Source organism: Equus quagga, chromosome 7 (genome assembly GCF_021613505.1).
Source record: "Equus quagga isolate Etosha38 chromosome 7, UCLA_HA_Equagga_1.0, whole genome shotgun sequence".
Classification (NCBI taxonomy): domain Eukaryota; kingdom Metazoa; phylum Chordata; class Mammalia; order Perissodactyla; family Equidae; genus Equus; species Equus quagga.
In genome coordinates this window covers 3538415-3554454 of record NC_060273.1, presented here as the reverse complement: position 1 = coordinate 3554454, position 16040 = coordinate 3538415, and the positions used below count along the sequence as shown (strand labels likewise).

At 47.8% G+C, this 16040-nt stretch overlaps 1 protein-coding gene across 1 annotated transcript in view; it reads left to right on the top strand.

Moving 5' to 3' along the window:
- Positions 1-4541, top strand: part of ADCY9 (adenylate cyclase 9) — a 105547-nt gene extending 101006 nt beyond the window's left edge. Inside the window, exon 11 of the mRNA XM_046666549.1 lies at positions 200-4541. Coding sequence (XP_046522505.1) covers positions 200-1391 — 1192 coding nt within the window. The 3' untranslated portion in view covers positions 1392-4541. The remainder of the gene's footprint in view (positions 1-199) is intronic.
- Positions 4542-16040: the final 11499 nt, after the last annotated feature.

The following is a 16040-nucleotide window of genomic DNA, read 5'->3' as shown; positions in this document are numbered from 1 at the left end:
TCCACGTCTTCAGCCAGCCACCTAAGCAGAAACAGGTTGCCTTGTGCCTGCAGGTTGTCAAAGTTTTGAGCTCAAGAAAACTCTGTGCAGGATGCTGGTTAGCTGGGCTGTTTCAGAACCTGGAAGTACTGAGCAGCAGCCTTTCCCTTAAAAGATGCATTTAAGCAGGTCCGTCCTTTCTCTTCTCTTTACTCTCCAGTTCCCAGAGGCATCCGTGCAATAGTTCCTTGCTGCATGACAGCAGGAGACCAGCCCGCCTAATTGGCCAAGAGGTGGTTCTTGTCTTCTTTCTCCTGCTCTTGTTGGTCTGGTTCCTGAACCGAGAATTCGAAGTCAGCTACCGCCTTCACTACCATGGGGACGTGGAGGCGGACCTTCACCGCACCAAGATCCAGAGCATGAGGGACCAAGCCGACTGGCTGCTGAGAAACATCATCCCCTACCACGTGGCCGAGCAGCTGAAGGTTTCCCAGACCTACTCCAAGAACCATGACAGCGGAGGAGTCATCTTCGCCAGCATCGTCAACTTCAGTGAGTTCTACGAGGAGAACTACGAGGGAGGCAAGGAGTGCTACCGGGTCCTCAATGAGCTGATCGGGGACTTCGACGAGCTCCTGAGCAAGCCAGACTACAGCAGCATCGAGAAGATCAAGACCATCGGGGCCACATACATGGCGGCGTCGGGGCTGAATGCCACACGGTGCCAGGACGGTAGCCACCCGCAGGAGCACCTGCAAATCCTGTTTGAGTTTGCCAAGGAGATGATGCGCGTGGTGGACGATTTCAACAACAACATGCTCTGGTTCAACTTCAAGCTCAGAGTTGGCTTCAACCATGGGCCCCTCACAGCAGGGGTCATCGGCACGACCAAGCTGCTGTACGACATCTGGGGGGACACCGTCAACATCGCCAGCAGGATGGACACCACGGGGGTGGAGTGCCGCATCCAGGTGAGTGAAGAGAGCTACCGTGTCCTAAGCAAGATGGGCTACGACTTTGACTACAGAGGGACGGTGAACGTAAAGGGGAAAGGTCAGATGAAGACCTACCTTTACCCAAAGTGCATGGACAACGGGGTCGTGCCGCATCACCAGCTGTCCATCTCCCCAGACATCCGAGTCCAGGTGGACGGCAGCATCGGACGGTCTCCCACGGACGAGATTGCCAACCTGGTGCCTTCTGTACAGAACTTGGACAAGACGTCTCTGGGTTCTGATAACAACACACAGGCCAAGGATGCTCACCTGTCCTCTAAGAGACCCTGGAAAGAGCCCATCAAAGCCGAAGAAAGGTGTCGATTTGGCAAAGCCATAGAGAAGAGCGACTGTGAAGAAATGGGGATGGAAGAAGCCAACGAGCTCACCAAGCTCAACGTCTCAAAGAGTGTGTGACGCAGCGCCGCGCGCTGCCTGCGGTGCTCTGCTCCTCGAAACACAATAATATTTGTATTTGGCTGTTGTGTGTTCCAAGCGCCACGGGTTCCGTCCCCGGACGTGGTGTCATGTGGTCATTGCAGCCCTAACTTCTGTGTGGATCACAGTTATTCAGGGTTCATTTTCATCCATTTCTTTCCTTTTTCTCCCCTTGGTGTCACACTCAGCGTGGAGAACAAGTGCCTTCAGGGGCTGGCCGTGGCCTTGGAGTCTAGGGACAAAGGCCACCGGTGGAGATCATGGCCTTGAGTGTTGTTGGACTTTTAAAACAAAAGCTGTGGTTAAGATATCATGTTTATTGCTTTTTCTCACGAGACACTTTTTTTTTTTTGCTAATACAATGTTTTTGAGGTTTATTTTTTCTGTATACATAATAGTGTTTTCCAGTGACCTGACCTTTCTGTGTAAGCACATACACGCACACACACTTGCATTTATGAATCTGAGATCAAGTGCCAGTAACTCCCTGGGAGGGGACGTCTGGGGGCGAGGCTGAGAACGGCAGTCCGCAGTCAGCCAGGCCGCCAGTTCCCCTCCCACCTGCGCCTTCCAGAGCACCTGGGCCTCGTGGGCTGTGGCTGCACCGCTCCCCACACCTGGCGGCTTTAGGGCTTCCTGCACATGTAGGCCAAGAGTCCAAATGCTAACCGGTAACAAAGCTTGTGAACCAGGCCTCAGGTATTTAAAAGCCGTTTTCCATTCTGCCCCCGCACCGAGGGGTGTTCCAGCTGGGAGCGAAGGGGTTTGCCTTTGAAGCTGACTCGTCTGAGAGGGGAACTCAAAATAAATGTCTGAGGGTTGCATTAATTTATTTATTTATTTATCAGGAAACGTGTGTTTTGGGGAGGGGGTGCCGGGTCATTCTGGTGAGGGGAAGTAGGCTCCGGGCTCCGCAGAGGGCAGGCACAGCAGAAGTAAGAGATGTCTGTCAGTGCTGCAGCCACTGTAGGCCACCTCCCCCTCAAGGGGGCTGAGCAGGACCCCTGGGTCGGAGAAGCTCTCGGCCACTGTTTGTAAACCGACGCTGCGACTTCTGCCCCACATGCCATGGATCTGCGTCCCGGGGTCTCCCTGCTGCAGGGTTACATCAGAACCCGGCTCGGTGAGAAGCGGGAGGTCTGGGCAGAGCAGGCGGGCAGGCGGTGTGGCACTGTCTTGGCTTCCACACATTCAGGAAATTTCTCCATCCTTTCCCATTCTCATCCTGCGCAGGACCTGTTTGTGGCAGGAGTGACCCTGGGGGGCGAACCCCAGCCCTCTATAGATGGGGTTCTTGCACTGTATGTAGGGACAGTATGTCCGGAGGCAGATGGGGTGCTGCGCAGGGGTATAGAAAACCTAAGGAAAAGCACTTCTGTGCCCTTTGTCGCTAATCCTGCTTGTAATCATGTTTTGCCACTTTGAGTCTGGAGTTTATGTAGAATCGAACTCAGGCTGGAGTTGCCCCGTCCCAGCCATAGTTATTTTTAAGGTGACATGGCATACAGCTCATGGGGTAATTTGAGGACTAGTTCTTTCTCTGTTTACGGTCTTCCGATGGTCCTGTGCATTTGCTTTTCACTGGTAAATCTCTGTGTAACTTCCACATCTGCAGCAAGTCCCCAAATACGTACAGAATCTGCGGTCTGAAGCATAACGAAATATTGATTCTGACCGGCCAGCTCCCCCTGGGACATACCTGGGATGGCCACCTGGCCACCAGGAGCCCAGCGTCCTGGGGAATCCAGAGCATTCTTAGTCACTAAGATTTTCCTTCAGGTTTTCCTGTCAGTTTGTTGATCTTCCAGTGCTGGAGAAAGGTTGGTGTGACAATACCTCTTGCTTCTAAAGAATGTATTCTTATAAAAACTGCAGGATTTTTATTTTTTCTTAAAAACACTACCTGATGCTCTCCTTGTCCATAGGGATCGTGGGCGTGTTAGGGATTTCTTCCCTCAGTATTACCGCATTTGTGAGTGTGGCCCTTCCCGTTGCCTTCCAGCTCCAGGTTCTGTAGCTTTGGCGGCAGCTAAGGGTCTGGGCGGTTGCCCATGAGTTACCCGTGTCTCTGCTGTTCGTTCAAGACATGCTCTACAAAGTTCATCTCTGCACACACTTCCCCCTGTCAAACTCTTTTTTCCTTCCTCTCCTACAAAGGTGTTTGTGATTCCTGACCCTGGGAACCCGAGAAGCTGCGACCCACAGGGAGAGAATCCTAACATCTGGTGGTCTGGTTCAGCATTGTACAAATTAGAGCCTTTGATGGGCGGCTCACCCAGCGGCTAAAATTGTCTTTAAAGAACACCCTGAGCCTTCCTAAATAACCAGTACAGATGTTCTCTCTGGGCCACCAGGCGACTCGGGTCCTTCCCAGTTCCCTGCTCTGAAGCATACCTCAACGCAGAACCACAGAATCTCTGCAATGGAAGTGCCCTGCGTCTAACTCTGCTGGCGTTGAACAGATAGTTGCTGCAGACAGACGGGGTTTCTAAGCAGTGGGTTCAGGCGCTACCGACATGATGGATGCGTTCTTCAGAGTGGCAATACCTCTTACGAACTTAGGGCAGGAAGCAATACTTCAGAATTGAATGTGTGTAAATAGTTGCTTTGAGTTGCAATTTTCTTCTTGGCCCCAGGTCAGATCAAATTATAGATATATATATATCATAAACAAGCACATAATTTTATCCAATGCAAACAAGTGTAGAGCATCAGTTATGAAACCCTTAAGTAGTTTGAAGAGTCGCACAGATTATGCAACACCTGCACACGACTCCAATAACACTGACTTCACTGGTGGAGACAACACCTGCACATTTGCACATGACATTGAGAGCCAAAGGGCCTTTGCTTCCCATTACGTGGGCTGTAATAATTTGTAGTTTCCAAAGATCCGTCTGCATTTGCATTTCTAGGTTTTTGATTTAAGCATTTTTTGGTTGGTTGTTTTGGAAAATCACATCATGCCTAGGATCTGAAATTAAATTAGCAAGAACCAACTGTTTGCTTTTTCCATCTTTCCTTTGCTCTGCTCTTTTTCAATTGTTAATTCTAAGAATTTCAAAATGCATCCACTGAAGAAATGGACATTAAAGTATTCTAAAATCTAAATATTGGACGCCTGGTATTTTCTCATTGAAAAGATCAGCACCCTCCAGAGCTTAGGGCATCCTCATTTCCTGCAATTCGTGGCTGAAATAGCAGGAGGATTTACTTTTCATTCACATCGTGACTTTGAAAGCAAGGCAACTAAAGGAAACGCTATTTGTGTGTGTGTGTGTGTGTTTTAATGGACATATTTGCTATGGTTAACTTTGGTTGAGAAGTATTTATTTTTACATGGAACTTTTTAAAAAGTAGTAGGTTGCAAGGCAAGTTTTGCTTGCAACGATTTATTATTAGGCCTTCTAAATCGTTTTTCCTGCAACGTCTTAAGAGGCGGAATTGACTGAGAAAACCAAGTAAATTTCTGAAAAGATGCGCCCACGTGGCCTCTCCCTGGCAGAGTTCCTGCCCGCATCATGGGGAGATCACAAAACCCCTTTCAGAATCTGTTCAGAGGCACAGAACGTCTTCGCAGAACAATACACATGCCATTTGTACATTTCCTGGCTTCACCACACCTCCTCATCTGGAGCCAAGCTATGGGTCTACTGGGCTTTAGAGCCTTTCCCCTAAAGGGTTTCTCTCGGTGAGTCCAGTAATTAGGAGCAACTTCAGAGCACAAGATCGTCCTGTAGACTCAGTGAAGGGAGACGAAGATACGGTCCCCAGTCCTTGCTCATCAGCTCACAGGGATCAAGCTTCTAGAGCCAGCAAGGACACTACTCGTTGATGAAGGCGCTCCTTCTTCCCGAGTCTGTGCTGCAGGCATCCTTAGGAACTTTCCAGGGGACAGTGAATAGTGCTCTTTGCTGCATTGAAGGTCTCGTAGGAATGTGGGTTTCCTAGAAAGGGCTCCCCGGGCACTTAGAGGATCTCTCAGTCAAGAAAGGCAGCCTCTGATTTTGGCAGTAAGCCTCAGAACTCATCATTTGTGATTTCTCTTTCATCTGAAATCTCTTTCACACGTGGTTGCTTTTCTCTGCTGTGGGAATCTGTGTGGTGGCCACCTGGAATAGATCCCAAATACCAGGAAAAGGAAGCTACTGGGGAGAGAGATAAGTGAGAGGAAGTGATTGAGAAAAAGGACACACTTGCACACCGTATGCTTGTAAATTTAAAATCTTCCCAAGTGTCTATTTTTATACAGTTCCTTTGTAAAAATTGTTTTTTTTAATAACATGACTCCAAAGAATTGTTGCTGTGTATTGGAGTATTTAAGCCTGGGGAATTCTCCTACTCCTGCTGGGCCTGAGAGTCGGAAGGAGAAGTGAATTAAGCAATCGTGTATTGAGCAATCTGAGCGCCTTGTGAAATCTCAGTGATCAACAGCACCGATTCTTACCCTTTTTTTGGCTCACAGAGCCTTTGATAATTTGATGAAAGTCGTGGCTCCTTTCTCCAGAAAAAAATGCACATAAAAATAAATCCTCTTATTGCATACAATCTCAGGAGTTCCTGGGTCTAAATAAAGTACCCCCAACCTGCAATAACTAGAGGAATGAGAATTTTTTATTATAACTATCTATACATGAGCTTTCCAAGCATTTCTGGACTCTTGGGAACTTGATTAATCGTGTTAATGCTGCTTATTTATATATGCATTTCCAATCAAAATTATATTTTAGAGCTTAAGTCTGAATTATCTAAATATATTTGAAGAGCCAAAGAACTTTTCAATATATAAACACAAAGTTAGTCCAGTTCTTTCCAACAGATGAATAAATTCAGCCAGTATTTACTGAGTACCTACTATGTGCCAAATGATGCCAAAGCTCCCTGCGTTGAGGGGGTTAATTTTGCTGTGATACTTGAGAATCTTTGAGGAATAACTGTGGTTAGAAACTGTATTTCTCATGATGGCTTTACCATTAGGAATTCCACCAGTCACTGAAGGAATTTCGAGATATCTGAGGTCGCATAGTGACATCCCTCTCTCTATTGACATTTTACAACAGTGGCTCCTTAGTGTCATCTGTAACCCACTAGAGATTGTTTTCATGTTCATGGTCTTATGGAGTATTCAGTCTCTCAAGAAACAGCAACAGATGAGAATCGTTCAGAGAAAACCGCTTCGCCAATACTGGTCCCTCAGTGAAGCAGGGCCCCTCCACACGCTGCCCATGAGGTCATATGTTCAGTGTTCAACAATCACACTGTAAAACAACCCTCCCCTGATGGCGATTGGGGTCCCAGCACAAGGGTCTGAGAGCTGGCAGAACAAGGCACTGGCTTGGACTGATTTGGCTGGTGGGAGCTTTTCAGGAATGACACCCCCCAGCAGAGCGTCTCCTGCACTGTCCGAGAGAAGTACTGGTGGTTTGAGGACCAGACGTCTGGGCCGATCCCATCTCTGCCCTGTGCCCACTAGTGAGGCGAGGCAGCCGTCTTCTGAAAGAGCTGCTCTTTTTCTTCCTCTGACCTTCTTGATCTCAGCAAACAAAATTCTTGCTCTCTAGGTTGGAAGGGCAATGAGTGGTATCAGAGAGGAGGACTTGTTTGAACTTGTCCATGTGATCTGGGGAAAGGAAGCAGAATGGGAAGGGGAGTGATATAGGCTAGCACCTCCGCTTGGGCTCCCTGGGGTGTAGATGTCCTTGTGCCCAAGGCAAACCTCAACAGCTCACCGAGCCCTTCTTCTCCCCAGCTTCCCAGCCTCTGAGATCTCCAGAACTGCCCTCCGGCAGGTATTCCAACCAAAGACCAGCCTGCCCCTGTTCTGGCCTCTGTCTCATGGACGGCCATGCCTCTCCAAGGACATATGTCCCTCCACTCTACCTGTGGCCCCCACCCCCATGCCACTATTTTTGACCTCCCAAGTAGGTCTTAGTGCCATGCCATCCTCACTCCCTAACTTCAGGAATATAGATAAACTCACAGCAACACGATGAGCAGGCACTTTATTGATTTAAAGAGAGTAACTCTTTAGCCGCTTAATTCACTTCTCACATAGACAAATATGCCTCTACAAGTAAAGTAGTCTCCTGTTATGTCATAGTTTTCCGCCAAGGAACTCAAAACACCTGGGACCCCGTTTGCCCCATGATGCCTCATTGAAGTAGGTAGGCAGAGGTGTTCTTTCTGTAGAGTATTGTTGCCCACGATCCCCAGCTACACAGCCGTGTGCCAAATCCAAACAATCTAATGTCTTGGCCTCCCCCTTCCTTTGCAAAGAAAGAACAAAGAATCCAGGTGGTGGAGCAGGACACTGTGTATTTAACTGGTGAGATTAGACAGTAGATCAACAAGGTAAAACACCTCTTCTCTCCCTCTCCCCTTCTTTTTGTAAGACTGGCTACTTGAATTATATGTGGAATATTTAAGTTTTTATCTAGTGTATGCTTAGAATGGAGAAGTTTTAAAATTATTCAAGTGTCCATATGGACTTGGTGTCCATGTGCTCACCAAAACCATCAAGGAACTGAGGCAAAGTTTGCAACACGTCAGTACCTTCAGAAAGATCCATGTGAAACACAGATTGCATTGGTGTCCTGTACTTCTTTTAATGTAACAGAGGTAGACCAGGTACCTTTAACACAAAAATCAGGTTCTTTCCCAACTATTGATTACACAATAAATTCTTATATATAATATTAGGTCGTCTTTAAAATGCCCTCATCATATATCTGTACATCTGCGGTATTTCAGAGAAGTGTTAGAGAGATGGAAAGAAAAAACTAAATATTACTTGGCCATTTAACTTGAAATATCACAGAATATAATTTGCCGTTTACACATCAATTTGGGGATCTTGGGTAAAAAACTGACTTTGGTGATTGTTTACAAAGAACTGAGGAAGCCAACTGTTTACTTTTTAGAAGCAAGTCTTCCAAGATGGTGGGTTGGTGGAACTTTTCTTTGGTGATTTTGGTTTGCCAGAACGACCCCTCTTCTTCCTCAAGAGGAAACACTTCTAACGGCATCACAGAGACGTTTAGAATGTTCATTTCATACAGAAGAATATAGCTGAATATTGTCTTTGGTCTCCTATGTCTGTTTTTAATTGCACACTGAGTTGTACTTTCCAAAAATTTCAGTCAAGGACTTCCATAGACTTCTAAAGATCCTAAGCTACCATGATACCCGGAGAACATTTGGGTTGGTTTGTTTAACATTGAAAAATGTAATTTATATGAACTTTCAGGAAATTAATTCAATTAAAACCTGAGAAGATAAGGTAAAACTATTTACCAAAAAAAGAGAGAGATTTGAAGCAGTTATCCAGATAATTTAGGATAAAAGCATCCTTTTTCCTAAAATATTTCTAATGAGACAAAATGAATTTATTGCATGAATCACATGGATAGTGATCCAAATTCTTCCATTCACCTTTCTTATGGAACCAGTACAACGGGCTACTTCTAGCCTTTCGACATCTCATTTCCAAATTTCCTCATCTCCTTCTTCACCTGTCCATTTTATTGGCAGAATAACAGGCTCAGACCTGCGTACTTTGAGAGAAAACCTAGTGTGTCCTAGCGAACCAGCCATTCAGTAGTTACTGGAACTCCAAAATGGTTTGCCTGTGTTCCCGACCAGTGGCTCTGTCACTGCTCCAAACACAAGCCCTCTGGCATCCTGCCCACAGCAACAGCCCGTGGGACTTCGAGCAGGAGTTCTGCCAGTGCCGGTGAGGACGTCCCACGTGCGCTGAGACGGTGAGGAGACTGTCTCTGCCTTCCTCTAGCTCCTCTGAAGTGCAAGAAGGCAGCCTCTGAGCACCCACAAACGGTGCCAACCCCCTCCTGCTGCCTCGTTGGCTTCTTGGTGACTTCCGGTGACCTTCATGTCCTGCTTGTGACACTTTTCCTGGTCCATACCTCATGCACTGGCCCAGCTTGAGACGCTTCAAGCCCCTCAGCATAAACTGCCACCAGGTCCTGGGCAAGCCTCTGGCACCCACTGCCCTTCAGAAAATCATCTGCAAGTCCCTTCTGATTTTAGCCCCAAGAGGCTGCCAGAACAGCTAGCTGAGAGTTTAGGCCTGATCCAGGCTCCCAAGGAGGATCTTCGTCCCCCTACTCCTAGCCTGGCCCAGGCAGCAGCGAGCCAGACTCGTAGGCCATCATGGAACCCAAACAGAGACCCCCTGCCAATCCCACCAATGGTCTTGGGGGTCCCCAAAGCTGTCCTTGGACTTGGAGGAGGTCAGGGACAGAACAGAGGACCAGCTGGGAATGCCCAGTAAAATGGATGTTGACGAAGCGCAGTTCAATGGCGTTCAGTGACCTAACCCAGCAGGGCCCCTCAAGTGCCACAGGCGCGCCATAAGCCGTCAGACGGGGTGTGCCAGGCAGGGCCTCTGGGCGCACCCTCTTCACGCTACAGCATTACACCGAAGCACCAATAACAACACACGGATGAGCACCAAGCAAAAAACCCAAAGCCTCAACATCCTCTTGGAAATCCTGTGTCCATTCCACAATTTATGACAGCATTTTAGGATTTAGCCGGCCCTGAGATGATCCAAGTACTAAAACCAGCTTCCACTGTCTTGGTCCAGGCAGTTATCCTCATCCCAAAACCAATCTGTGAGGCACGCGAGTTGTGATGGAAGACGACACGGTGACGTCGCCCGGTCCAGCTTTGTGCTGATAGCATATTCTTGTCGTTTATGGTGGTGTATCGCCATGAAGGCGTAACGGCGCTTTGTTGGAGCAGCCTTCTGACTTGAGGGTGGTCGTCTGTTCTATCCTAAAACTGGCTTGCTTTCACCCACGTGGACGAGGCTCCTATGATGGGCATTGCGCTTTGTCTGTCATGAAATACAGACAGAAATCACAGAAGATTTTCATAATCTTTCTGTTCCAAAAGCGTGATAGTTTTATTTTTCAGTCATCATATTTCCTAGAAACTGCTTGTGGTTCCTTCTTTCCTCCTCTCCGAACTGTCGTCCACACTCTCCCACCTTCTCTTTTCTAGAAGATGGAAGGACTGCTGAGAGGGGAACTCAAAGTCTCCTTTCAGTTAAAGGGGAGGAGCCTCATTGTAAATAGGAAACAAGAAGCTACTGATGCTCTGTCAACAACCAAAAGCAGGAAGAACCGTATCTGTGAAACATTAAGCTGTATCTATATATACCTAAAAGCACCTTATCTTTGAGTCATTCCTGCCGACCTTATAATCTATTGTATATTAAAATATTTTACTGTATCAGAGGAAACTTCACACTATAGATGGAGAAAACCTGGGAAAACAATTCCAAATACAGGATAATTAATTCAAAGGTTATCATTTATTTATTCTGGGCTTGGCACGATTTCAAGTAGAGAATGTGCTTAATATAAACTGTCGGCCAGAAAATGAATTTATCCTCAAGGCTCCTGAAACCTCTTTTTAACACAACACTGATTCATAGAACTTTGCTGTGTGTGTGCACCATGCAGTCGAAGGGGGTCGCAAGCTGGTCATCGCATTTGAAACCACAGATGCAGGGACTTCAGGGAGAAGGCGCTGAGGCCCTCCGTCCAGCCTGCCTCCCACTGGGCCGCCATTAGCTCCCCTTAGCTTGAATAGAAGCATCCAGAACACACAGTGTGGCTACAAGTTTTCAGGGCCTCGAATGCCACTCTTGGGATTGGAACGTTCAGTGGCCTCTTTCCTCAAGCAGGGATGTGTGCAGACAGGTGAACAGAGAAAGAAGCACCCCCTCCCTGGTGGTCTCTCCCCCGACTCGGAAACGGAAGGTGAAGCGTCGGTGTTAAGAACCGTGAAAGGGACGCACCACTGCACGTCCAATGCGAGCTTTCTCTGTGATGTCACTGGAGTCTGTCCAACACTGAGCTGAGCTCATGGACAGGAGTGAACCAAAACTTGTTTTCTTTGGACTGCTTTCAGCAAAAAACAGAAGAAGAGGGCTGATTTTTTCCAGTGATTTTTTTTTTTCCTTGGATCAATAGTACAGATCCAAAGTGAGTACTTATTCACTGGCCCAGTTTCCCAATCTTTCAACCTAAGCGTGTGACTGCCAGTCCCCTGGGATGTGAGACTATTGCTGCAAACAAACCAACAAGCTTAGGCCGGGGATCACAGAGAGCTCTTTCCACGTGTGGCTGGCCAGATGTCCTGCACAGACTGTTACGTGTGTGCTTCTTAACTCCGAGTTTGCCTTGTTTAGCTGGTGTTGGGGAAACAGGTGTGTGAAGCTGCTTAGCAAAGACAATACGAAGAGAAGCTGCGCTCCCCTGGGAGGAGGCCGGGCTTTTTTGGTTTTTGTGTTTTAATTCAGCCCAACTATCTAGAAAGAGAAAAGTCTTGCTCTCCTAGCCCCTCAGCAATGTTCAGGGGAGGTGGGGAAAAAGGTCTCTAGATGTGCATGTTAATAAATGCCCCCATGGCTAAATTTTTTTGTCCGTGAAGGAAACATTGTTCACCTTCTTTCTGCCGGTTATCAAGCACAGGTGAAAATAGGAAAGAATCTCTTTAAATATAATTGTGCCCTGGAAGGGACCCCTTTGCAGCCTGGTGGCTCTCTGGGGATTGAAATAGTCATCCCAGGTGGCCCCCAGACCGTCCCCTGTGGTCGGGGACAGGCGTCCCTTGTCCGTCCCCATCTGGAGAGACGCTTCCATGGATGCGGCCAGCGCACCAAGGCTACAACACTCTTGAAAAACAAGGAAGAATCTTGTCTAACAAGCCTGATAGCCAAAGGGGTCTGTGAGCAAACGTTAGAACCCCGCGATTTCATTCTCAATTTTTTAAAGGGTATTAGTTTTAGTTTCGTTTTATCAATCGGTTTTTCTGGAGGACTTTTTTTTCATTAGTCCCTCTGGTCCTATTGTGAGGCAGTTGTTTTAATTTTGTGGCTTTCATAAGTTTACAGGAACATAAAAATTTGATGCCAATGACATTCCTTCGAGTTCCCCATTATCTTGTGGATTTAGTGCCCATCTGTCTGGCGTATGTTTCCAGTGGTGGCTCACGATGGTCCTCGCCATATATTGGCCATATGCCTGCTTCCGGCGCATGCATGTGCATGGAGACCCGAGACTGGTCCCCGAATAAGGCTGTCTCTGACTTGGTTCAAAGCCCCCACGAAGGGGAGTCCCCCGGAAAAGCGCACGTACGTTGGTGTGCTCTTGAGAGTGGATTTAGAGACAGACAGTCCTTCCAGCTCAGCAAATGTCATTTTGTGTCTGTCTGCTCACCCTTTCATTTGCAATAAACCTGACAAAAGCTTCCAGAATGAAAATGAGAATGTTCATCTTTGAAGGAGACATTGGCAGGCAGCCACAGACTCAAAGGACGCAAACTAATTTCGCTCTTGTTTTTCTGCCAATAACTCCTTGGCCCCACGCGCTCTGCACGGGCAGGGCCTGAGGGGGGATTCTGATCGGTCAGCGGCACACAGAGCACTGCAGACCCTCGATGGAGAAGGTGATGGGTCATAACAAAGTGAACTTCCTCTGCTCCTGGACACACTGTCGCCTCTCAGCCCGTGGAGATGGGGCAGTCCCACTCACCTGCGGGCAGGACCTCGCTCAGCTTGTCTGCTACACAGGGAGCATCTGGTCCACTGACCTTCCTCCCCAATTAGAGGAGATCCTTCACTTCACTAGGAAGGGAGGGAGGAGGGAAGGAACGAGAGAACCTTCCTTTGAGAAGGAAGGAAGAAGAAAAGGAAGGAAAGAGAGGAAGGAAAAAGAAAAGAAAGAGAAGGCAGGCAAATGCATTTACTGCTTTTAAAATGGATTTGGGGCCACCCTGGTGGCACAGAGGTTAAGTGTGCATGCCCTGCTTTGGCGCCCGGGGTTCACCAGTTCCTGGGTGCGGACATGGCACCGCTTGGCAAGCCATGCTGTGGTAGGCGTCCCACATATAAAGAGGAGGAAGATGGGCATGGATGTTAGCTCAGGGCCAGTCTTCCTCAGCAAAAAGAGGAGGATTGGCAGCAGTTAGCTCAGGGCTAATCTTCCTCAAAAAAAAAAAAAAGGATTTGAGTTTTAATCCATTTTTAGATGACGTTTTCGGAACATGTCTCTGCAGTGAGTCTCCTGCCTCTGGTGATGAAGGAGAGCTGCAGTTTCACATCTTGTCCCAGAGAGTGGGCTCCCCCTGGAGCTTTAACCTGAACAAAGGAAAGCACTGGAGTCTGGTTCTTTCACTCAGTGGCTGGCCAACCACCCTTCCGATTCGGGGTCGGGGTGGGAGCAGTCTGGTTTTCTGAAATGAGGAGAAGGACTAACTTGGGGCCAAAGGGAAGTTGGAGAAGATTCCAGGTTCCCGAAGGATGCTGCCATCGGGCCGGCCGGAAGAGGGGGTGGGGATGAGTCATGAGAGTGTAGCCCCTTCTACACTGTTCTAGAGGGGCTGGCCTCAGAACCAGGAACTCCCTCAGGGCGGAGCAGGTAGAGGAGGGCCCGGTCTCCTGCACCAGGCACAGGAGAAGCATGATGGACAGAACTGACGGCCTCTTTAGCCAGAAGGCCCAGGAGATCCTGCAGAGGAGAGAACAGGACCACCATTCGCTCGCTTCCCAGGAAGGGACTGAACTCTTCCCCTGAGCCTCCAAGGGGGTGTTACTTCGCCCAGAGGGACAGCATGGCAGTTGAGTGCCCCAGACCCCGGAGCCTGGCCTCAGAGTCTCATGAGAATAAGCTCTCCTTGCCTCATCCACAAGCCCTTTAGAGAGCTGAGGTCACTTCAGGGCAGTCCTAGAGGTGAACCCCAGGAATCAGCTCTGCAAGGTAGGCCCCTCACCATGGCAGCGTGTAGGCCAGCAGTGGGACCTGGAATGTTCCAGAAACATTAAACCCTAGGGCAGGTGGGGAGAGACCGGCTCACAAGCAGGGTCCATGAGCAGTGTCGATGGCAGGAAAAAGGAGCCGCTGAATGAGGCTCCTTTCCTGCAGAGCCCCAAGGCTATAAATAACTAGGCAGCTGCTCAACAGCTGGCACAGAGAATGTTCTAGGCAGGGGACCACGCTGGGGAAGGGTGCAGTGAGAGAGTGGCCTGACGATGCACCTTTGAGGGAGTGGAAGGATTCCTGGACGGCCCTGGAGGAAACTTCGAGCCCCCCTCCTAGGGGAACCCACAGCTGGTTCAAGACTGGACGAGAGAGACAGGGAGTCTGTGTGACCCTTCGTAGCTAAGGAGACGGCCTGCTGCCGAGGCCATGTTGTTTGCATGTCAGGGTTGGCTTTTTTTTTTTTTTTTTGCCTTTTTACTTTTTATCAGAGCTTACATCAGTGAAGCACACATAACTTGACGAGTTTTTACATATTTATAGGCCCATGTAACTATCCCCCAGATCGAGGTATAGGACATTCCGAGCACCTCAGGGGACTCTCTCGTGCCCATCTGGTCAATACCCCCACCATCCGAGGCCAACTGCTGTTTTGATCTCTATCATCATAGATTGTTTCTTCCTCTTAACTTCGTGATTGATTCATCTCCCTGGAATCCCACAGTAAGTACTGTTTCAAGTCTGGCTTCTTTCACTCACGACATGCCTGTGAGATTCCTCCATGTGTGGGTGGCCAAACTCTGTTCTTTTTCATGGCTTTATATTATTCCGTGGGATGATGAGACCATCAGTTGTTTATCCTCTCTGCTGTGGAGGGTCACTTGGCTTGCTTGCAGTCTGGGACTCTTAGGAATAACACTGCAGTGAGGTTCGTGTCCATGTTGGCACATTTCAGAGCACGTGTGGAAATAAATTCTGGCAGGATCTAAACTGATACATCCTCAGTTGAAGGCAGCTTGGTAATAGCTGTGAAAATTAGAAAAGCACATGCCCTTCTGGGAATTTATTCTATATATCTGCTCAGACATGCAAAATGTCTTGTGCACAGGGTTCTTCATTACAGCATTTATTTGTAAAAGCTCAAGTTTTGTCTTTTTGTTGTTCAGCTGTGTGTTCTTTATATGTTCTGGATACTAGACTCTTATCAGATATATAATTTGCAAATATTTTCTCCCATTCTGTAGGTTGTCTTTTCACTTTCTTGATAATGTTCTTTGATACACAGAAAATTTTCATTTTGATGAAGTCCAATTTACCTGTTTTTTCTTTTGTTGCTTGTGCTTTCAGTGTCATATCTAAGATTCCATTGCCAAAACCAAGTTCACGAAGATTTACCCCTATATTTCTTCTAAGAGTTTTAAGGAACATAATCCCCACCCTCAAATGTGGGCTGCACATGGCGACTTCTCTCCTAGGAACACAGTATGGAAAAGAGAAAGGAAGGAATGACTTTACAGTGGGGAAAGCTGACAGACCCCCCCCCCCCCCAGCCAGGTGATTGAGGTCAACGTCCATAGTGATAAGTCATGGTGACAGTACAGACCCTTGATATGATGGGAATGGCACTGCTATGGGCTGAAATATGTCCCCCCCAAATTTATATGTTGAAGTCCTAACCCCCAGCACTTCAGAATGTAATTGTCTTTGGAGATAGGGCCTTTGAAGAGATAACTAATGTAAAATGAGGTCATATGGGTGAGCCCTAATCCAGTATGACTGGGGTCCATATAAGAGGAGGAGATTAGGACACAGACAGGCACAGAGGAAAGACCATGGGAGG